Below are 23,329 nucleotides of genomic sequence, written 5' to 3'. Positions count from 1 at the left end.
AACAGATGGAAATTAAATTAAAATAGAACGGTTGTGGACGGAGGAGAAGAGGACTTACAATTGGAACAGATGGAAATTAAATTAAAATAGAACGGTTGTGGACGGAGGAGAAGAGGACTTACAATTGGAACAGATGGAAATTAAATTAAAATAGAACGGTTGTGGACGGAGGAGAAGAGGACTTACAATTGGAACAGATGGAAATTAAATTAAAATAGAACGGTTGTGGACGGAGGAGAAGAGGACTTACAATTGGAACAGATGGAAATTATAGCGCCGTTGGTTGCTTCTTCACGTGGCGAAGCATATCCTTTACTTTACTACTTTATTTCTCTTCTTAGCAATGAAAAGACGGTTTACATTAATTAATAAATAAACAAATAAATTCATACCACAACGTGTCATCATCAAATAAAAAAATACTTAACTTCTTAATTAAAACCTCCATTCTTCCACACTCTTCACTCTTCTCCTTATGGAGACTGCTTTAACCTGAACCTTGATCGAAGCTGATTCTGGACTTCAATTTAGAGACATGATTTCCTCTCTGAGTTTTAATCCTCTCATTTCTTCCTCTTTAAACATTGGCTGCATCATTCACGTAATCATTCATTAACTTCAACTCTTTCCTTTCATTTCTTGCTTCAACTTCCCGGTACTGCCTTCAGTTTCATTTTGACTAGCATTTTATTATTATTATTTTTTCATCTTGTTTGAGTGGTTTAAAAAAGTTGAATCATGACCCATAAGTCTCGCTGGTTTAATGTTCGGTTCGATTTTTAAAATATCGACTCAAACATTGGTGCTCATAGTTTGGATCTGAACAGCTACTTACTTTTGCTCTTTTTACATAAGTATAACTCTCTAAATTTTGTCTTCTATTTAAACTTCAGTGATCTAGATTATGAGCTTCTTACTATTGTGCAGTGATTTCTTTTAGCTGTAATGGTTTGTAATTTTATATTTACTTTTCTGGCAGACCTCGAAAAATAAGCAGCAACTTGCCAAGCAAAAGCCAGTAGAGTTGGCCCTGGGCTATCAGAATCCAAATGGATGCAAGGTGTTCGGTTTTGAATCAAGAGGATCAATATTTGAGAGGGTATAATTTGACTTTGTTTTGATGTCTCTAGTATATGCTGCCAGGTCAATTATTTTTGAGAAACTTTGATGCGACTGTGCTGTTCTAATTGATATCCTTTGTCTTGTTTGGATAATGTACGACCTTGAGATATAATTTATGATTTGTTTGTTATATGTATTGAGTGGCAAACTTTTGTTGGAATTAATTTTCTTTTATAATATGATGCTCAAGTTCGTATTTTGGGAGAGCCACCTTCATTTAAAGTTTAAAAATGAACATAATAAAGGTTATGCCTAACAAAATCAACCAGTATTTATGTTAAACCAAACTAATTTTTCTACCTTCTCTTCTGAGATAGTAGCATATGATCAAAGGAAATGAATGAGAATAACATGAAACACTTGGACTCTGTTCTTACTGATTTGCTATATGTTTTGAAAATAAAATTGATTGTTGAATATCTATTATCCACATATGTAATTATGCTGCACGTGAATAAGCTGTTTCAGTGGGCTTTCCCACAACTAGGTGAGCTCTGGTTTCAAACGCATAGCCGTTATGACAGATGGCACATCAACATTGTCATCCGTTGAAGAAGACTTTGAAAACATAGGCATCTTGCATGTTGATTCATCCCTAAAACCATACAAAAATCACTTCAAATATAGACTGAAGAGATATCTAGATCAGAAAAGGCTCATTGAAGAATATGAAGGAGGTCTTGAAGAATTTGCAAAAGGTGATTATAACTGTTGACATTGTTTCATTGTTTCTTTATAACTGGGCATACTAAATTAGATAAGGTGATTACAATTGTTGGCAGTTGACATTGTTTGGTTGTTTCTTTATAACCGTGCATACTAAATTAGATAACTGCTACGGTTTTGAGCATAACTGCAAATTATATGCCAATGGTAAACCAATAATGATGAAGTATTCCTCAGCTAATACTTGGCAGTGTCTGTGGTTGATAGTCATATTACATTATCTGGCATGTATAAGTGAACCTATGGTTATGTAAATTTGTGTGAGCACAATTGATTGATTATGTTGGACATGTCAGTCTCTTGAAAAAAAGTCATTCGTCTGTCAACTTGATTGATTTCTATTAAAATGCCATACTAATTTGTTGGATTAATTTTAGTTACATTTTTATTCTTTAATATGATGTTTCCTTATCATTTCCTTCCCAAATCTTAGGTTATTTGAAATTTGGATTTAACAGAGAAGAAGGTGGCATTTTGTACCGTGAGTGGGCACCTGCTGCTCAGTAAGTTATCTCAAAGGATCCAAACTAGTCAACTTTGTTTGTCATTGTTTAATTTAATTTTGTTTTGTTTTCTGGTTTTGAATTTTTCAATGCAGGGAAGCACAAATTATTGGGGACTTTAATGGGTGGGATGGTTCCAACCATCACATGGAAAAAGATCAATTTGGTGTATGGAGCATTAAGATCCCTGATGCTGATGGAAATCCAGCTATACCTCATAATTCAAGAGTAAAGTTTAGGTTCAAACATAGTGGAGTTTGGGTTGATCGCATCCCTGCTTGGATTAAATATGCCACTGTTGATCCTACCAGATTTGCTGCGCCATACGATGGTGTCTACTGGGATCCACCACTTTCAGAGAGGTCCCATTATTCATATGTGTGTAGAATATTTGTTGATTTGTTATCTTCAGTAAAGAATTAAGCATTGCATCTGAAGTATCAAATTATCAATGCTAAAAGGGACTCGAACGTATGTCACATATTAACTGACTTTGAATCTTATGAATATAATTTGATTTCTAGATAATTTTACAAAATCCAATCAAATATAATTGTTTAAAATTGTATATTCAATTTATGATTGATGGATCAACTATGAATTTCAAATGTGTATTACAATAGTGTTCTTTCTGAATGCAACGAGTTCCAAATTTTTAAAATTCCACCACATACCGCCATATTTTATTCTCTTTCTGTCTGATCATAAACAAGAAACCTGCTGTCCTGGGTTTAATTTGCAAAAAACATCAACTGGATTATATGTAGCACTTGCAAAGCAGTTAACCATGTATGATGATTATACCATTTTAATCTACATAGCATTTCCGTTTTTTTTTTTCATTCCATTCTTGATCAAGTTTGAATGAAATTATCTCAGCTGTTTGTGCATCCTCATGTTTGTTCTGCAGGTATCAGTTTAAATATCCTCGTCCTCCGAAGCCAAAAGCTCCACGGATATATGAAGCTCATGTGGGAATGAGTAGCTCTGAACCCCGCATAAACTCTTACCGGGAATTTGCAGATGATATTTTGCCACGTATTCGGGAAAATAACTATAATACAGTTCAGCTGATGGCTGTGATGGAGCATTCTTATTATGCATCATTTGGATATCATGTAACAAACTTTTTTGCTGTGAGCAGTAGATCTGGAACCCCCGAAGATCTTAAATATCTGATCGATAAGGCACATAGCCTGGGTTTGCATGTTTTGATGGATATTGTCCATAGTCATGCTAGTAATAATGTTACTGATGGACTCAATGGCTTTGATTTGGGCCAAAGTTCACAAGAATCTTACTTCCACACCGGAGATAGAGGCTATCACAAACTATGGGATAGCAGACTTTTTAACTATGCCAACTGGGAAGTTCTTCGTTTCCTTTTATCTAATTTAAGGTGGTGGCTTGAGGAGTTCAAATTTGATGGATTTCGATTTGATGGAGTGACATCAATGCTGTACCATCATCATGGAGTCAACCTGGCATTTACAGGGGATTATAATGAATATTTTAGTGAAGAAACAGATGTGGATGCTGTTGTCTATTTGATGTTGGCTAATTGTCTAGTCCATAATATTTTGCCAGATGCAACTGTCATTGCTGAAGATGTTTCTGGCATGCCTGGACTCGGCCGACCAGTTTCTGAGGTGGGAATTGGTTTTGACTATCGACTAGCCATGGCTATCCCTGACAGGTGGATTGACTACTTGAAGAACAAAAAAGACAATGAGTGGTCAATGAAAGAAATCTCTTCAAATTTGACAAATAGGAGATACACTGAGAAATGTGTCTCCTATGCTGAAAGTCATGACCAAGTATGATCTTTGTCGTTTTTTGTTGAGTGTTGTCTTGCCTTTCTGTTAGAAATAATATAAGAATTTAGTTTCGGGTAAATTTGTGAACAGAAAAATGATGAGAACTAGAGGTGACATGCAATCAAGATATTATCCTATTGAATTGTTTTTTAATGCCTGCACTATCAACGTCTTATAGTTTTTCTCTTGGACAGGCCATTGTTGGGGACAAAACTATTGCATTTTTACTAATGGATAAAGAAATGTATTCTAGCATGTCTTGTTTGACTGATCCTTCTCCCACTATTGACCGGGGGATTGCTCTTCACAAGGTTTTTATCTGACCATAAAACCTTCTGGACTACATATAAAAAATTAGAAATATAATTATGAAGCTTCTAATGCAATACATGGTTTATTGTTATCCTTTAATATTTTGTTATCTTAATCTTTTGCAGATGATACACTTCATAACCATGGCATTAGGCGGAGAAGGCTACCTTAATTTCATGGGGAATGAGGTATGCATGCTGCTTTACTCTTCTGCCTGCAAAACTGTTGCTCCCTGTTACTGTACAATGCATTCAACCTTTATCTTTTTATTCAACAAAATGCAATTTGCTGATGAAAAATTGATTCCGTAGAGGTGGTGTTTGCAAAACAATGTGTTGGGTGTTTGTTAGTTAAGTGTCTGTTGGTGACTGTTACACTGTTAGTGAGGAAGCTAGTTAGTTGATTAGATTGTTGGGCTTCTATAATTTCCAGCATGTTGCTGATAAATGATTTGAAAGGAAATATGGGCCTTTGAACTAGGGAGGTTGCAGATCCTTGACGAACTACTATCAACTACAATGTTATAATCAATGTTGATTTCACACATTTCGTGTAACATTATTGTAATATAGGGTTCCCTGACAACCAAATATTTCCTCTTTGGGTGTATGGGTTGCTTCTACAAGCCAGCCCTCTATAAGACTAGTTATACATTTTTTGCTGTCAAAGCAAGCACAGTGGATATTTTGAAGCATCTCACTCTCATGACCATGTTATCATTTGTTAAATTATATTCACAAAGTTATTTTTAGTTTGGCCATCCGGAATGGATTGATTTCCCAAGAGAAGGCAATGGATGGAGTTATGAGAAGTGCAGGCGTCAGTGGAATCTGGTGGAGACAAATCACCTGAGATACAAGGTAGTGTGCGTGCGTGTATGTTTGTTCATTTTGTGTCTATGTTGGGGGGGATCTCTTTTGTGGCTCCGTTTTTATCCCCTCAGCAGAACTCTTGTATTCTCGTGCATTCTTGGAGTTTCTCGCCTGTATTTGAGATACATGTTATACTTTTGCTTTTGGAACTTGTGCAGTTCATGAATGCATTTGACAGAGCAATGAACCTGCTTGATGATAAATTCTCAATCCTTGCATCAACTAAACAAATTGTGAGCAGCACAAACAATGAAGACAAGGTGAATATGTCCCCATAATGTGATGTTTTTTACTACTGCTAGACAATTCAGAGATTTTCTTCTAAGACAGATTAAAATAGATTGCATCCTAGAATATTTATACGTTGGTGTATGAAGAAGTCTTTTCCTAAATATAATGAACAAGCCATTGTCTACTCGTATTGATTTCAAGTATAACTCTGATATGTTATAATTAAATGCCTAATGTTTTTTTTTTTCCTTTTACAGGTTATAGTCTTTGAACGTGGGGATCTGGTGTTTGTGTTCAATTTCCATCCAGATAATACATACGAAGGGTATGCCATTTGTGCGTGGGTAATTTATTTGTGTGAGGTTGTGTGTTTGGTTTTTTGTGAAGTTTCTATATATATTTCTGTAGTAACAATTAACCACAGATGATTTGGACGAAACATTGAACATACAGGTATAAAGTTGGGTGTGACTTGCCAGGGAAATACAGAGTTGCACTGGATAGTGATGCACGGGAATTCGGAGGACATGGAAGAGTAAGGAGCCCTAATCTTTCTGGTATTAGACGTTATAATCAGTGGTGGAACTATGTGTTGCCCAGAATCCCTTTTCCCTTTCCCACCAAAAATATTGGAAATTCTTTGCTGATAAATATATAAGAATAATACCTCAAGTTAGCTGTCACCAGTACTACATTAGCCCTCTAAATTTTTTGATTGCCACAGTTTAGACTTTAGAATTTTTATGAGATTCATTTGGTGACTGAAATTTTTAGAGATCTAATAATGAGGCAACATGTGTAACTTTGGAGGACCAACATACAAATTAAATCATGTAAGTTGTTCCAATGTTCCCCTGTAAGTGGTAGTGAACTGGACTTCAACTCGGTTGCTATTATTTTATGGTTCTTGAATATATGCGTTCCTTGTCATTTTTTCCTCTATGATGAGATTGGCCATTTTCCACTCCTAGGTGGGACACGATGCAGATCACTTCACATCCCCAGAAGGCATACCAGGAGTTCCTGAAACAAATTTCAATAACCGGCCCAATTCCTTCAAGGTCCTTTCACCCCCTCGTACCTGTGTGGTATGTGATCTGGTCCCTTTTGAAGTCTCTTATTTCTTCAAACTGTCCTCTTTTATGTGGTTTATTTGCAGTATTTTGTTTTTGCGATTGTGATATTTGGTTTTCAGTTCTGATTTTGAAAATGGATTCAATCTAAACAAAACTTGTATGTGTTTGTCTAGATATGAAAACGAATATATTTAATATTAATAGTAAATATATAGTGCATAAATTCTTGCAAATTTAAATAATTTTCCACTTATATTTTATTATTTGGACTTTTAGTTTATTTATTATGATGAATTTAACTATTCATACTACATATGATGTAATGAGATCTTTAGACTTTAAATTAGTTTTCTATGATATTATATATTGTAGGATTTATGTATCACGTCATTAAAAAGTTAAAACTGAAAACTTATCCAATTGACACTTGAAATGGTAAAATAAGAAAACTAATATGGTTAGAAGTTCCAAAACTGGCGGGTGGTGTATGGAGAGAACACATATTGAAAGATGTCAACCTTTTAAATGAATCTCCATACCTTTAGAGACTAGCCTCCAAGTACATTGGGTTACCATAAAAAATTGGTCCACATGCCTCTAAGTACATTGGGTTACCATAAAAAATTGGTCCACATTTTTCCCAATCAAACAAATGCTAACAAATTAGTTTGTGTTTCGATCAAATTGGTTGAGGAATCAAGATTGATACTTATTAATATTCATTAAACTATCCTAATTACTGCTTGAAAAATAATTATTATACATTAATGGTGTATAAAGTAAAAACAGTTTACATAACCATCCAATCATATGTCACCATGATGTCATTTTGTTATATTATATATATCCTATAATAATATCTTAATAAATATCAATATTAGATGACCATAATTTTGTACACTATTAGTGAATAATCATTCAACTAAATAATATACTAAACCCTTTTTTTATTTGAAGTTTTTAAATGCTTTTTACTTTTCATTTTTTGATGTATGTACCTGTGAAGTGTTAACAAAAGGACTATGCCAACAAAGAATTTCAGAGCATTGCAAAAATTTACCTTGCCATTTTTTTTCTCTGCCACAATGTTTACATTGTGATTTTTTTTGTAAAATCATTTTTCAAACTTGCTTTGTCATGTCAAAATTAGGTTCGAATTACAGAGTTAAAGTTTTTCATTTTCACTTGACTGCAAAATGTGAATTTGATATTGGAATTTGAAAATTTCCAAAGGTATATTATAGAGTGGACGAAAGCCACGAAGAAAACAACAGTACAAATGTGGGTGTGGTTGAAGAGACATTTGCTGCAGCAGATACTGATCTTTCTACGGAAAGCGAAGATAGCAATTTGGATCAGATAGAAGAGAACTTAGAAGATGCAGTTGTTCCCAAAGTTAAGGTTGAAAGTAAAGATGTTGAAACAAATTCGAAGACGCATACAAAATGGAAGAAGACGCAGACAAAATGGAAGAGAACTTAGAATATGAAGATGGAGACAAATTTGAAGAAGATGCAGACAGCTGATAATCTTTTTCCGTCGGAAGTTGGGAATCATAGCAATTTTCACTTGTCGACAAAGAAATCCTGAGAAAATTTTGAAGAAACTTTTGTCCATCAAATCATCTTTCTACTCTGTATATTATGTGTATGTATATGTATATATAATGATCACAAATAAATTATGTATGCACAAAACATTACTACCAGTCATGTATGATGAGAATCCTTACAGGATGGTGGTGGTCATGAACTCATTGTTATGTAATGTGCATCTTGAACTTTGTTTTCTCCTTACTGGGAAAGATTTCAACAAAAACATACTTCAGTGCCTCCAATGCCAGGATTCTTTCTACCATGACCCCGTACGTTAAACTGTGTTGCTTTAAAATAAAATGGTTATGGTACTATTGTCACCAGGCCTCCGGCCACGGGATGGTCACCTCCTACACTACAATAGGCCATTAAAGGTAAAAATCCGACTGATCAACCATTACAGAACATAAGCTTTAGCACATAATCTATCTCTGATGCTACTTCCGGGTAACATTGATCAATCAATTTACGGGTGGAACCTTCTTTTAAGTCTATTAAGTGTCTGACAATGATCTGACTAGCTCGATTGAGATAGAGTAAAGATGGGAATTGTCTAAAACCTAGATCTGACTATTGTTCTCTTTTTGTTCCTGCTGGTTAGAAATTGTTCTAGACATTGTTTCTTGTGTGTTGTATGACTCAGACCGTAGAAATCCTGTCAAAAAGGATTTGATAGTAAAATTATAAATCCCCACCCCTTTCTCTTATAAGATGACTTGTAATTCAAGTAATGTAGAATATAGTAACTAACTAACCAATTAGTTAGTTATATTGTAGTTAGAATGTGTAAGAATAGCTCATGTATAAATAGGATTGTGAATCTATGAAATGCACAAATTTTATCATTCATTCAATAGTGCATTTTCTATTTTCATGCTATGCAAGCAACAACTTGGAAGCTAACAACTGGTATCTAGAGCCACTGTTTTTGATTCAAAATCAAAGTGAAAATATGAGTGAACTGTGAGGATTAAACCACAAGGGAAGTGAGGATGAATGCAAGTGCAAATAATGAAAAAATTTCAGTTCACATGTCACACTTTGATGGAAAACATTGGGATAGATGGAGAGTACAAATTTGTGCCTTATTTGGATAGATTGGGATAGATGGAGAAACCATAGAAACAGGATTTGATGATCTGGGAGTCAATCCAACGAAAGCACATAGATAAATTTTTAAAGAAAACGAGAAGAAAGATTGCAAAGCTACACTCATTCTGCATTAATGTCTTGATATAACCAACTTTGACAAGATATCTGATGCAAGGAGTGCAAAAGAGGTCAGGGACATCCTTGATAAATGCTATCCATGAAGAGCAAAGGTGAAGAAAGTGAAATTGCAAACCCTTCAAAGGCAATTCGAACTGTTGCAGATGGAGGAGCAATAGAAAGTATCGGATTTTATCTGAACAGAAGTTGTGTGAAAATATTTTAAGATCTTTTCATCTCAGGTTTGATTACATTGTGTGTGTCATTGAAGAATCCAAAGTCATTTCAACCTTGAGTCTTGAGGAATTGCAGAAAACATTAGAAGCAAGAGAATTGAGGATGAATAAGAGGAATGAAGGGAAGGTTGGGGATCAAGCATTGACAACACAAATAAATAAGAAAATAGATCAGAAAAGAAAGTGTAAGAAGAAAAATAAAGACAAGTTCAAGAAATATGATGATAAATATGAATCTACATCAAAAGGAGGAGGTGTAAATGGTAAATCCAAAGGAAAATAAAAGAATTTTGACAAGAAGAAGGTACAAGGCTATAATTGTGAGAAGTTTGGGCTTTTACTTATGAATGATGGGTTGGAAAAGGCAAACAGAAGAAGAAAAATGATAAGGATGAGGCATGTGTTGCACAAGAGGATGATTCAGATTCAAACACATTCTTGTTGATGGCTACAACAAATGAAGAACATTCTCAATCTCAATTCTGGTTTCTTGATACTGGTTGATCCAATCACATGATCAATCACAAAGAATGGTTGGTGGATATTGATACATCAAGAAGAAGCAAGATCAGGTTTGCTGATGACAGAACATTAGAGGCAGAAGGTGCTAGAAACATGGTGATTAGAAGAAGGAATGGAAAGACAATGGTGATTGAGAATGTGTTGTATGTCCAGGAATGAAAAGAAATTTGTTGAGTATAGGCCAACTGATTCAAAAGAGGTTTCAAGTGTTAATGAAGAATAATACACTAGAAATGTATGATGGACAAAAGAATATGATATTGAAGGTTCCTCTCTCAAAGAACAGAACCTTTGTCATAAACATGGAGGCTGCAAACATCCAATGCTTAAAGGCAATGAGTTCAGTTGATGAGAACTGAGAGGTAATAAGTATTTCATAACATTTGTTGATGAATTTAGTAGAATGTTGTGGATATATTTGATAAAAAAAAAAAACAAAAGTTGAAGCACTTGAAATGTTCAAGAATTTCAAAGTGAAAGTTGAAAAAACAATGTGGAAAAATTGTCAAAGTGCTAAGGACATATAGAGGTGATGAGTATACATCACATGACTTTGAGGAATTGTGTGTTAAAAATGGGATTGAACATGAAGGTATTGCCTCTACACACCTCAACATAATGGATTGGTTGAAAGAAGAAACAGAGCCATCCTATACATGACTAGAAGAATATTGAAAGAAAAAGAATTACCACATAGGTTTTGGGGTGATGTTGCATCAACTGTTGTCTATATCTTGAATAATTGTCCAACAAAAAGGTTGCGTGAGAAAGTGTCAAGGGAAATTTGGAGTGATAAGGAACCAATTTTAGAACACTTGAGAGCTTTTGGTGTTCTATGCTTTAAGCATGTGCCAGACCAGAAGAGAAGAAAACTGCAAGACGAAAGTGAAGCCATGATGTTAGTTGGATATCATCCAACTGGTTCATACAAATTGCATGATCCTGCTAAAGGGAAGATTGTAGTTAATAGAGATGTGAAGATAGTTGAGCATGAAAATTGAGACTAGAAACAGAATGTGAACATCACTAGCCATCATTGGGACTGGAAACATAATGCCAACAACAACAACCAACAATGGGACTGGGAACATAAGACCAGCAACACCAACCAACATACAAGAGTCCTTGCATCAATGTTAGATGATCATCAAGGCAGGGAAGACACAACTAAAGAAAGGATAGAGTCAAGTACATATTTAAGTGAGTTTGAAGTATACAATGACAACGAAATTGATAATGGTGGAGATTTAGTGCACTTTACTCTATTTGCAAATACATAACCACTAAATGTTGAAAAAGCTATGAAGAGAGGACTCTGGAAGGAAGGAAGCAATGATAAAAGAGATCAAAACAATTGAGAAGAATCAAACTTGGTATATGACTGACTTACCCCCAAAACAGAAGCATATAAGAGTCAAATGGGTCTACAAACTCAAGTTAAATTCAAATGGGTCAATTGCTAAATACAAAGCTAGATTAGTTGCCAAATGATTTCTACAAAGGCAGTGATAGAGTATTCTGAAGTGTTTGCTCCAATAGCCAAAATAGAGACAATCAAACTAGTAATAGCATTGGCTAGTACTAGAGGTTGGTTGATGTTCCAACTTGATGTTAAATATGCATTCTTGAATGGATTGCTTGAAGAAGAAGTGTATGTTTCTCAACCTCCATGATTTGTGATTAAAGGAAAGGAGAATAAGGTGCTCATATTGAGAAAGACTATTTATGGCTTGAAGCAAATCCCAAGAGCTTAGAACAAAAAAAATTGACTCACTCCTAATCAATATTGGTTTCATTAAATGCACAGTAGAATATAGAGTTAATGTGAAGCATTACACACAAGATGGAAGGCCATCAACACTCTATATGTTGACGATTTGTTGGTAACTGGCAGCAACATTAAAGAAATTGAAGAATTCAAGGAGATTATGAAGAATGAATTTAAGATGTTAGACTTGGAAAAGTTGACCTATCTTTTAGGAATTGAAGTTACTGAAACAAAAAGGGTTGGTGATGCATCAAAGGAAATATGTTGGAGAAATCTTGACAAGATACAACATGGTTGGCTGCAACCCTGTTGTCACTCTAGTTGAAGTCAATGCAAAGTTAGGAAAAGAAGTGGAAGAGGAGTTGATTGATACCACCCTATTCAAACAGGTTGTTGGATCTCTAAGGTAATTGTGCAACACAAGACTTGAGAATCCCAAGTACACTCACTGGACTGCAGCTAAGAGAATCATGAGATACATTCAAGGCACATAATTTTGTTTGCAAGAGAATTGAAGCAAAGAGATAAAGATCTAGTTGCCTATCCAAATTTTGATTGGTGTGGAGATAAGAGTGATAGAATAAGCACATCAGGCTATGTATTCAAATTCATGACCAAGCTTAAAGAAGCAGTCAGTCATAGTTTTATCATCATGTGAAGCATAATACATTGCTGGCAGCTATGCAACTTGTCAAGCTTTGTGGCTCGAAGCTTTGATGGAGGAACTAAATATTGATGTATGCATGCCAATGCCATTGATGATTGACAACATTGGGAGGAACAAGCTTAAACTTATATATTGTCAAACTGAAGTGCAAGTTGTTGATATAATGACCAAGGCATTGAGGACAAATAGATTTGAAGAGCTAAGACAAACGGTGTAGTTTCACTTAGATACTTGAATTAAGTGAAAATATTAGTTGACTTGTATAATTCAAGTAATGTAATAATTGAATGTAGTAACTAACTAGCTAACTAACCAATCAATTAGTTAATTACCTAGATTGCAGTTAGAATGTTCAAGAATACCTCATGTATAAATAGGATTGCCAATTTATGAAATATACAAGTCTTACCATCATTCAATAGTGCATTTTATGTTTTCTTGCTGTGCAAGCAACAGCTTGGAAGCTAACATCTCCTTCATTCCCTTGGAGGGTAAAGGCAAAATAAAACTAGGTTTAATGGGTAACAGCAAACACTAACTTAGATTTGGACGTATGGCTCAGAATGCAGAAATCCCATTAAAAAGTAATTACATCAAATCATATTGTCAATTTAGATTTGCAAACAAAGCACTGTCTGTAAATTGAACCAATTTCTCAATTATTTGCCAGATAATTCACAAGCCTGGCAAGTAGAATTATGACCATTTCCATGGTTTCTAGGTTTTCTGCTTTACCAACACCATCAGACTTGGAAGTCCTTGTTTAAAGGAATGGAGGGAGCCTTGTCACACAAATAAAATCAATCTCACCTAGTCATGTTTATGGCATCAGATTTTATGAGCAAATCCCACTCAAAATAAATCAAGTCTTCGTACACAGAAAAATGTATCAATTTCCATTGACAGAATCTTTAACCAACAAAACATAGAACAAGATTTAACCCAGACATAAATTAAATCATGTTCTCAATAAACAAAAAAAAGAGAAAAAAAAAAAAAAAGAAACTAATAATATGTAATTCTTCCTCCTCTTCTTGGTGCTCCTATCTTCTTCTCGCCGACGGTACCCAATTTATTATCAAATCTTGAAGCTAGAGGAGGTTTCTTATTTTCCTTAGTCATGCTTCTAAGCATGTACCTTGGAGTTTCACTAACCTCAGTGGAGTAAGCTGCAGAAACAGATTTTCTAAGACTTCCAAGTTTTCTAGAAGCACTCTTTTTTCCAGATTCAACCGTAACACCAAGAGAACGATGAGAAACCTTAGGCTTAACAGCAGTGTTAACTTCACGATCCACCATCACTCCTTTCTTTCTCTTGAGCCTCTCATTCCTTCTAGCAGAGTACTCATCGTATAACCTTCCTCTCTCGAATAAAACACCCGATTTCACACCACAAGAATTTCCAATGGTCGATTCTTCGGTAGTATCTGGTTGCTTCCCGAATTCCTCACGAACCATCCTTGCTAAAGCCTTAAATTCACATGACATAGTTCGGTATTCAGGTCGAATTTCGGGAGATCGAACTGGTTTTTGAGATTTGGTTAAAGAACCTGTTTCAAATTCACATGACATGTAAGACACTCTCAAATAACTCATCATATTACGAAATTTCAAATATGTCTCTGACTCAGTCAAACAGTACTCACATATGTCTCTCTTTCAAACTTGGTTGATTAATAGTAATTTTACTTAGAGACCAAATTAAATTGTAAGTGATTAAATTTAAAAACCTAATTTATCGTAAATATTTATTAAAAAAAAAAAAAAACAACCGATCTGAGAGTAACATTTAACAGAGTTAGATACGTATTTCAAATATTCTTAATCTCAGGGAGCGTATCACAAGGACGAATTATAGATGATTTAGTGAATAGAAAAAACATATCGAAATCTAGATGAATAGAGTAGAAGAAAAAGATAGAAAACCTGGTGGTGTTTGAAGAGAGACAGAATCGGATGAAGGAAGAACGTTCCGAGTACGACGCACCGGAGATTTAGGGAGCGGAGGCCTGAGATGAGATTTCATGGTTGATGAATAGTACATTGCTACGCTGTGATTCCAAACAAGAAAAATACAGTGCCACTTAATTTGCGGTGTGCCTTTTTATTTGATTGAAACAAAAGAAGAGTGAAGACAGATATAGAAAAGGGCGTCTATAACGGTCATATTTTGGATCCGACGGCTTGAATTTCCTCTTATTTGAAACGGTGTATTTGTCCTCATTTATTAAATTGGATTTCCATGCCTTATTGGGCTTTTGGTCACTTCTTACTTTTGGGCCGCTTTCTTTATTGAATTTTTATTTTGAGTAAATACTTTTTTTTCTCCAAAGATTTTGAGTAAATGGTATAATTTTATAAAGTAAAATCCTCTATATTTAGATAAAAAATAAAAACCAGTTTCTGTACCCAAAAAAAATCCATTCCTCAATATTAATAAAAAATATATATAATTTATATATGATGTTAAATTTTACATGGACAGGGCACAAAAATTAACTCTTAAAAATATTTTAAAATAATTCTTAACATTATAAAATATTAATTAAATATTCATCAAATTTTGGACCAAAATTCTGTTTGAGAGACTAAAATTGGAGGAAAAACAAAATGGGGAGACTACTTTCACAATTCAGATAAAATAAGAGACAAAAACTGCAATTAAACTTTTTTATATGAAATATATGATTTTTAGAGTGGGAACTTGACAATAGACAAGGTATTGACACACTTCTCTTTCATTTCTTAGCACTTAGCATAATCGAGGATAATGTTTTTTTTGTGTGTGGAACCTGTGGGTTTTGGTTCTCTCAGTTCTGTTTCTTGCACCAAACAAGGTGAGTATTGGATAATGCAACTCCACTCATAGAGACTTCTCGCGAAACAAACAAAATATTTAGGGAAGACTACCATTTTTTATTTTATAACTATCAATTTTAAGATATACTTGAACTGATGTGAGAAAATCCTTTTATCAAACCACAAAATTCTACCTATTCAATTGCTTTCTTTTTTCAAGAAAAAAAAATAGTGGAAAGACATATTAACTCAACATTTTAATTATATTGATCGTCAATGTCAATCACATACTATTTATAATATTTTAAAATATTATTATAAAATATAAGATGTTTGGGAAGATTATATTAAAACCAAAGAAAATAATTTTAAGGGATAAAAACTACTTTTCCATTAAAAACTTTACGAGGAAAATCTAAATGAATAAAACTACAATAAAAGAAAAAAAAAAAAAAAAGCATAATATACATCTTCATATATTATCAAAAGTTATATTCAAGAAGACCAACCATGTTTCTAGGGAAAACATGTGAAATATTATGAGAAAAAGTATTTCACCATCGACCGTTAACAATATGAAACCTCAAATTAACAATTATGTCACAACATTAATTACCTTCTTTAGAAATATGAGAGATAATAAGTTTATTCCACCATTGACAACACCTATGTTTGTAGTTTATTTCAGTGGCAAAGGTAAGTGTGGGTGTGGTACAATGTTGGTATTATAGTACTTATACTCACCCAGTTTTACATATAATTACATGTCCCTGTACACATATCTATTATATGGATTTTTACCTTATCTACTATAAATTTTTTCTCTATAAATACTTATTAGATATGCATCTAATTGTCATTTATATTTACTATACTAGTATGTAAATGTAAGTTAAACAAATTATAAATATTAACTAAAAGAACACGATAATTAATATAGAAAACAATTTTCAACACAATAACTGATATGAAATTGATCTTTCTATGTGAACGAAGGAATAGCATTGAATTATATTACAAATATTGTTTCCTTTTGCTTATCTCCAAACAAACACATCGTAATCAACTTACATTACATATAGTGTAATTATTTTTGGAATACAACAAGCCCGTCTAGCTCAGTTGGTAGAGCGCAAGGCTCTTAACCTTGTGGTCGTGGGTTCGAACCCCACGGTGGGCGTTAATTTTGTTTAATTTATTTATTTTTTCAAATTTAAATACTTATTTTAATTATATCTAAATTTTTCTTAAATACATTATTCCTTTTTCAAAATATACATGTTTCTTTTTCGATGAAAATTTACATTTTATTGGATGAGACATTGTAAAATAATTTTTCCAAAAGAAAATAAAAAGAAACATAATAATTTTTCCAAAAGAAAATAAAAAGAAACATAAAACGCCCACCGTGGGGCTCGAACCCACGACCACAAGGTTAAGAGCCTTGCGCTCTACCAACTGAGCTAGACGGGCTTTTTGTATTCCAAAAATAATTTTAAAGAAAGTATTAAATAATGTTTTTTTTCAAAATTTAAATACTTATTTTAATTATATCTAAATTTTTCTTAAATTCATTATTTCTTTCTCAAAATATACATGTTTCTTTTTATTTTCTTTTAGAATCTCATTTGAATATACTAAAAATATAAAATTATTTTATAATATCTCATTCGATGAAAATTTACATTTTTGAACCATAATTGAGTAATTAAGTAACTAACATATTAACCCTTATCTGAGTGTTCTTTCACCGGTATTTTGCAATTAGAGATGAGAATAGGTATAGGGGCCTACGGTCTAGTTTACTTAATAAGTCATCATGATCTTCAAGTGCATTAAATGTCATTGTTGGATTTATTTTCGCATTCAAACATGCTAATCTTAGGGATTTTCCAACTGAGTTACATAATTTTCAAGTGCATTAATGTCATTGTTGGATTTACTTTCACGTTCAAACATGCTATAGTCTACCGTTCATCATATTGACGTAGACTAGGAAATAGGCCCATGTCGATTGATCTATTCTCATCCGTAATTGCAAAACATGAGTGAGATAACACTCATGTAAGGGTTACTATGTTAGTTACTTAATTACTCAATTAAGGTTAAAAAAATGTAAATTTTTATTGGATGAGACATTGTAAAATAATTTTTTATTTTAGTATATACAAATGAAATTCCAAAAGAAAATAAAAAGAAACATAAAACGCCCACCGTGGAGCTCGAACCCACGACCACAAGGTTAAGAGCCTTGCGCTCTACCAACTGAGCTAGACGGGCTTTTTGTATTCCAAAAATAATTTTAAAGAAATTATTAAATAATGTTTTTTTTCAAAATTTAAATACTTATTTTAATTATATCTAAATTTTTCTTAAATACATTATTTCTTTTTCAAAATATACATGTTTCTTTTTATTTTCTTTTAGAATTTCATTTGAATATACTAAAAATATAAAATTATTTTATAATATCCCATTCGATGAAAATTTACATTTTTGAACCTTAATTGAGTAATTAAGTAACTAAGATATTAACCCTTATCTGAGTGTTATTTCACCGCTATTTTGCAATTAAAGATGAGAATAGGTATAAGGGCTTACGGTCTAGTTTATTTAATAAGTCATCATGATCTTCAAGTGCATTAAATGTCATTGTTGGATTTACTTTCACGTTCAAACATGCTATAGTCTACCATTCATCATATTGACGTAGACTAGGCAATAGGCCCATGTCGATTGATCTATTCTCATCTGTAATTGCAAAGCATGAGTGAGATAACACTCATGTAATGGTTACTATGTTAGTTACTTAATTACTAAATTAAGGTTAAAAAAAATGTAAATTTTTAAAATGAAATAAATGTATTTAAGAAAAATTTAGATATAATTAAAATATAAAGAAATTATTTTATAATTTAGTTAAAAAATAATAATATAACGCCCACCGTGGGGCTCGAACTCACGACCACAAGGTTAAGAGCCTTGCGCTCTACCAACTGAGCTAGACGGGCTTTTTGTATTTTAAAAATAATTTTAAAGAAAATATTAAATAATTTATTTTTTTTTCAAATTTAAATACTTATTTTAATTATATCTAAATTTTTCTTAAATACATTATTTCTTTTTCAAAATATACATGTTTCTTTTTATTTTCTTTTAGAATTTCATTTGAATATACTAAAAATATAAAACTATTTTATAAGACCACAAGGTTAAGAGCCTTGCCCTCTACCAACTGAGCTAAATGGGATTTTTGTATTCCAAAAATAATTTACAACATATGTAATTTGATAAGATGTGTTTGTTGGAGATAAATAAAAGAAAACAATATTTGTAATATAATTCAATGCTATTCCTTCGTTCACATAGTAAGATCAATTTCATATCAGTTATTGTGTTGAAAATTGTTTTCTATATTAATTATCGTGTTCTTTTATAGTTAACAACGATAATTTAATTAACTTACATGCTAGGAAGATAAATATGAATGACAATTAGATGCAATTCAATAAGTATTTATAGGAAAAATCTATACTAGATAATGTAAAAATCTACATAATAGATATGTGTCTAAGAAGATGTAATTACATGTAAAATTGATTGGGTATGGATATTATAGTACTTATATTGTGTCACACTCGCACTTATATAAATATATTATTTATTATATTTGTGTTTAGTTAACTAACTTTTTCTTTTATATTTTAGTATCTATCGGTATCATTTGACCGGTATAATATTTAGAATCGAAAGATAAATATTTACAAACTTTTCAATAATATAATTTTGATGAAAAAAATGCATAATTATGACTTTATAATTGAGAGTTTTATGATACTAATTCTAAAAGTATAATTATACCCGACTAATATGATATACATATTAATTATTTTTGTGAAGATATATTAGAATACCACTTAAAGACGTACAACTTCATAAAACATTATTCTGAATATATGGATATTTATTGTAATATGTGTGCATTTAAAATGTTTTAAGTTATAAAATATTTTAATTTGTAAGTTTTTACGATTTGGATCTAATATATTTAGATAATTTTTAAATGTAATCACAATAATAACAATTATTCATCAATCTATTTTTGTTAAAGTGCAGATAATGAGTATGTGTACGAATACTTAGGTATAAAAAAAGTAAGAGTATGAATATTAAAATTAATGCACATATAGTTACCACTTGTCAATTCATTAAACAGTAGTAACTCATAATATTATTTTGAAAACTACCGATTGATAATTATGTTAGAGAGAATGAATTGACAATAAGATAAAATAATAACAAAAAATAACTAATTATCCTAAAAGTAATTTGGGACATGATAAGTAATATGAGAATTAACTCGAATCCGATCATTTTTCTACCTTGTCCTTATTTTTTTGGACCGGTAGACTCATTCATTTGCTTACGAGCCAAAACAGGTTTGCGGGACAAATCGAGTCTTATACACCCCTAAAACCTATCGTGATTGACTACAATAATAATGGCACCAAAAATACATTTTTTTTTTATTCAGACACTATTATAAATAAATAAAACTAATTTTACAGCTATTAATATAAAATAGTTAAATGTAATTTATTTTTTATATTTTATTTAAAATATAATTCAAATTTACTAAATTGTCTCTTTAAGTGTAAAACACTCAACAACCAACATCAAAGTGAGAATATATTAGTAATATTAATAATAAATAAGTCAAAAATAATTAATTTTTGTTTATAATAGTGACTAATATTTTATGTTATTTTTTTTTTTTTACTTATAATAGTTGGAGAAAATATAAAAGAATAAAATATAGGAAAACATTTAATAAAAACAATAATCTACTCGTCAGTCCACAATATAAGTTTTTTGAGTTCAAACTAACAATTGAGAAATAACGAAATAAGTAGTAAGCATATTGCTAAAATGAGTTATTGGAATGGTACAACATACATACTCACTAATTATTTTGGCTAAATAGTGATCTCTTAACTTAATTTCAGTTAACGTTTTAGTACTTTATTTTTTTTTCCGATTTGATCATTTATTTTAATTTTAAGTGACAATTTGATCTTTTATGTTTTAAAACGTAAAAAATGTTATCATTTTTTTTACAAAAAATAAAAAATTCATCAAAATTTTCAAACAAAATCCATAAAATAAATTATATTTTGTAATATAAAACAAATTTAATCAAATTCGTAACTCAAATCTTCAAATAAACTCATATTTGTCATTCTTTATTTGATGTTGTTGGAGATGAAAATATGAGTCTATTTAAAAATTTAAGTTATAAATTTGATGAAATTACATTATATTGAGGATGATAATAGGTTTTATGAGTTTTGTTTGAAATTTTTTATGAATTTTTTGAATTTTTACAAAAAATAAGGATAATATTGCTGATATTTTAAAACCTAAAATATCAAATTGTCACTTAAAATTAAAATAAAGGACCAAATCGGGAAAAAAAATGACTAAAACGGTAACTGAAATTAAGTTAAGGGACTACGGGTGGTATTTAGTCTACATTCAATTAATTCAACAATGAAAGGAAGATTATCAAGGAATAGCCTAAGATTGGAAGAGTAATTGGAGTATCGTCATTGTCGACGTATCCTCTTCCAAGTCGAATTCAAATTAAACGACAAATTGGAATATAAAATGATACGAAAGCGACAAATTAGACGAATAGAAGTCAAACCAATTAAAAAAACTTAAAATTAGGGGTTTTAGATATATGAGATATGAAGAATGATGTTATTGGAGATATGAGAATTTGGAGAAGAAGAAAGCAAAACAAATAAAAATAAAGTACAATTGGAAATTTGATTAAAAAAATAGAGTAAAACAATACCCGAGAGAAATTGAATAAACATCTCACATGTTTTGTTGTTTTAAATTAAATAATTATGTCATTTTATATTGTTAAAAGTTAAATTTATCAAATATGTTAATTTCAATTAATTAGCTTTTTAACTATAAATAATAAGTTATCGACTATGAGTTAGTTTTTCAGCTATGAGCTCATAACATAATTTTATCAAATAGAGCCTAAAAAACATAGACCATGTTTACTTGCAATAGTAACCTGATTCAGAAGCGGCACCGAGGTGTAAAAATGAAAACTTTAATTTCACTAATGATCATTTTATCATAAAATTGGTTCTCCTATTATAAAAGTCTAAAGTTTTTATCTATCATTTAAATTTTTGAACTAAAAAATAATTACGATTTAACATATTTTAAATGACGTGACATAAAATTTCATGATATAGAACCATTTAAATGATTTAATTATTTATATCTCATTGATTAAATTATAAATATGAAAAATTTCAAAAGTTATAAATTAAATTTTGACGATATTTTATTATGATTTCATGGTATTATATATATGTTATTTAAAGTATGTCACACATTACATTTTTTAGTCAAAAAATTAGAGAAAAGTGATTAAAATTATTAATTTTTAAAATAGAAAATCAATTTCATGAATCAGTAAAAAATAATGGAACTAAAATTGTAATAAAATATTATTATTATTATTTTAAAAAAAATTGTTTGTCAGTGTCCGATTGGCAGCAAACAATCAGAACAAAATTAAAAATAATGTTGTATTTAAAAATAAAATTAAAAAACAAGACAAAAAATGAGGACGACAATAATAAACCAAATTGTGAAGTGACCCGTTTCTTTGTTGTTAACTGCGGTCCTATCGACACCGTTGAACGTGGAATTTAAAAAAGCAATCAGTCTTCAAAAATATATTTCTTAACAAAACATACATCTATAAACATGATGGCTTGAGAAAATATTTTGATAGATGCAGTGGACATACTTTAATTTAATTTAATAATATCAAGATAAAAAAGTTACCATAAATAAATTATGAGATGAAATGATAGAGTGGATCTTGCCATGGCTGATCTTGTTTCTCTTTCATCTTTTCTGTTCATCTACTTCCTCTCTTCTTTCCAAGATCTCCTCTTTGTTAATGGCGAACCTAACAACAAACCACTTACTCCAATCAATTACGATCTCTATCATTCCAGGTTTCACTCTAATCTTCCTTAGATTCCAATCGTAGTTTTTTAGTTATTTCGTAATTCAATTTCGCAATTCCTATCGCAGATCACGCTATTAATTAGTTATCGTTAAATTTTCAGTTACGATTTTGTTGAATGAATCTCAAGGACGCTTTCGTAATCGATTACTTTAATTGCCTTGTGTATCAATTAATTAATTTATTCATTTAGCCTGTGTTTGGTTATGAAATTGAGTTGAATGTAAAGTGATTTATGGATGTATATATTCGGGTAAAAGTGAGTTGAACATTTTAATGTAAAAATCACAGTTTGGATTCAACAGCTACAAATTATAATTTTAAGCTAGAATTAATTATTGAGGTAAAATCAATTCTAGATAACATCCAAACATGTCAAAATCAATTTTGCATCTCCAAAATTGATTCTGGCTCATCCAAAAGTGGAACCAAACACGTGCTTATATTGTGTGGATGCAACTTACTTTCTTAATTATCACGCTTTCTGCACTGTTTTGAAATCTTCTTGTGCTTATTATGAGTTTTTTATTTATTTGATGGAAGCTGAAGTTGATGCAACATTGTTTTGTAAAATTATGCATTTGCTTGTTGTTATTGGAATTCTGCAGTGGAAATTTGATGGATGAGATCAAGGCCATGGTTCATCGTCACCCGGATAAACTCAGTGTGAGTTGTCTATGATGTATCTAGATTGATTAGTGTGTGTTTTGGTATTTGAATAAACATAGTTCTTATCTTCGATGTTTTGAAATAGATGGAGACAATTAAAGCTGGAAACAGAGGCTATGGTGCTGAGATTGCAGTG

At 31.5% G+C, this 23,329-nt stretch overlaps 3 protein-coding genes and 4 non-coding genes across 9 annotated transcripts in view; 3 read left to right on the top strand and 4 right to left on the bottom strand.

Moving 5' to 3' along the window:
• The first annotated feature begins 203 nt into the window (after positions 1-203).
• On the top strand, positions 204-8,455 carry LOC101514040 (1,4-alpha-glucan-branching enzyme 1, chloroplastic/amyloplastic). 3 transcript variants are annotated; one of them, XM_004500821.4, is made up of 14 exons: positions 204-601; positions 980-1,099; positions 1,610-1,820; positions 2,282-2,351; positions 2,447-2,713; positions 3,262-4,168; positions 4,363-4,479; positions 4,606-4,668; positions 5,233-5,340; positions 5,511-5,612; positions 5,841-5,908; positions 6,037-6,118; positions 6,555-6,671; positions 7,893-8,455. In XM_004500821.4, the coding sequence occupies exons 1-14, from the start codon at positions 536-538 to the stop codon at positions 8,139-8,141; spliced, it is 2,547 nt and encodes an 848-aa protein (XP_004500878.1). In that variant the 5' UTR covers positions 204-535; the 3' UTR covers positions 8,142-8,455. The 3 variants fall into 3 exon arrangements, with proteins under 3 accessions (XP_004500878.1, XP_012571473.1, XP_004500879.1); XM_012716019.3 differs by having other exon boundaries at positions 204-655; positions 1,591-1,820; XM_004500822.4 differs by having other exon boundaries at positions 205-655.
• A 5,074-nt stretch (positions 8,456-13,529) lies between these two features.
• Positions 13,530-14,787, bottom strand: LOC101514592 (uncharacterized). Its single transcript, XM_004500823.4, has 2 exons — positions 14,583-14,787; positions 13,530-14,206 (listed from the first exon to the last, which is right to left on the bottom strand). The coding sequence occupies exons 1-2, from the start codon at positions 14,698-14,700 to the stop codon at positions 13,662-13,664; spliced, it is 663 nt and encodes a 220-aa protein (XP_004500880.1). The 5' UTR covers positions 14,701-14,787; the 3' UTR covers positions 13,530-13,661.
• Positions 14,788-16,562: 1,775 nt separating this feature from the next.
• Positions 16,563-16,635, top strand: TRNAK-CUU (transfer RNA lysine (anticodon CUU)). The gene has a single exon. It is a non-coding gene; the product is annotated as a tRNA-Lys (tRNA).
• A 220-nt stretch (positions 16,636-16,855) lies between these two features.
• On the bottom strand, positions 16,856-16,928 carry TRNAK-CUU (transfer RNA lysine (anticodon CUU)). The gene has a single exon. It is a non-coding gene; the product is annotated as a tRNA-Lys (tRNA).
• A 734-nt stretch (positions 16,929-17,662) lies between these two features.
• TRNAK-CUU (transfer RNA lysine (anticodon CUU)) lies at positions 17,663-17,735 on the bottom strand. The gene has a single exon. It is a non-coding gene; the product is annotated as a tRNA-Lys (tRNA).
• A 658-nt stretch (positions 17,736-18,393) lies between these two features.
• TRNAK-CUU (transfer RNA lysine (anticodon CUU)) lies at positions 18,394-18,466 on the bottom strand. Its single transcript has one exon. It is a non-coding gene; the product is annotated as a tRNA-Lys (tRNA).
• A 3,778-nt stretch (positions 18,467-22,244) lies between these two features.
• LOC101514921 (uncharacterized) overlaps positions 22,245-23,329 on the top strand; it is a 4,446-nt gene continuing 3,361 nt past the window's right edge. The window contains exons 1-3 of the mRNA XM_004500824.4: positions 22,245-22,513; positions 23,133-23,190; positions 23,279-23,326. Coding sequence (XP_004500881.1) covers positions 22,380-22,513; positions 23,133-23,190; positions 23,279-23,326 — 240 coding nt within the window. The 5' untranslated portion in view covers positions 22,245-22,379. The remainder of the gene's footprint in view (positions 22,514-23,132; positions 23,191-23,278; positions 23,327-23,329) is intronic.

Source organism: Cicer arietinum, chromosome 5 (genome assembly GCF_000331145.2).
Source record: "Cicer arietinum cultivar CDC Frontier isolate Library 1 chromosome 5, Cicar.CDCFrontier_v2.0, whole genome shotgun sequence".
NCBI classification, from domain to species: Eukaryota; Viridiplantae; Streptophyta; class Magnoliopsida; order Fabales; family Fabaceae; genus Cicer; species Cicer arietinum.
Note: the sequence above shows the minus strand (reverse complement) of the source record. Positions and strands in the feature narration are given on the sequence as shown.

Bases quoted from the DNA above. Each gene is read 5' to 3' on its own strand.
- LOC101514040 (XM_004500821.4), top strand. From the start codon at position 536: ATGATTTCCTCTCTGAGTTTTAATCCTCTCATTTCTTCCTCTTTAAAC. The intron at 5,909-6,036 runs GTATGCCATTTG...TTGAACATACAG, and splicing joins CCAGATAATACATACGAAGG to GTATAAAGTTGGGTGTGACT. The intron at 6,672-7,892 runs GTATGTGATCTG...AAATTTCCAAAG, and splicing joins CACCCCCTCGTACCTGTGTG to GTATATTATAGAGTGGACGA.
- LOC101514592 (XM_004500823.4), bottom strand. From the start codon at position 14,700: ATGTACTATTCATCAACCATGAAATCTCATCTCAGGCCTCCGCTCCCT. The intron at 14,207-14,582 runs GTTTTCTATCTT...AATTTGAAACAG, and splicing joins CTCTCTTCAAACACCACCAG to GTTCTTTAACCAAATCTCAA.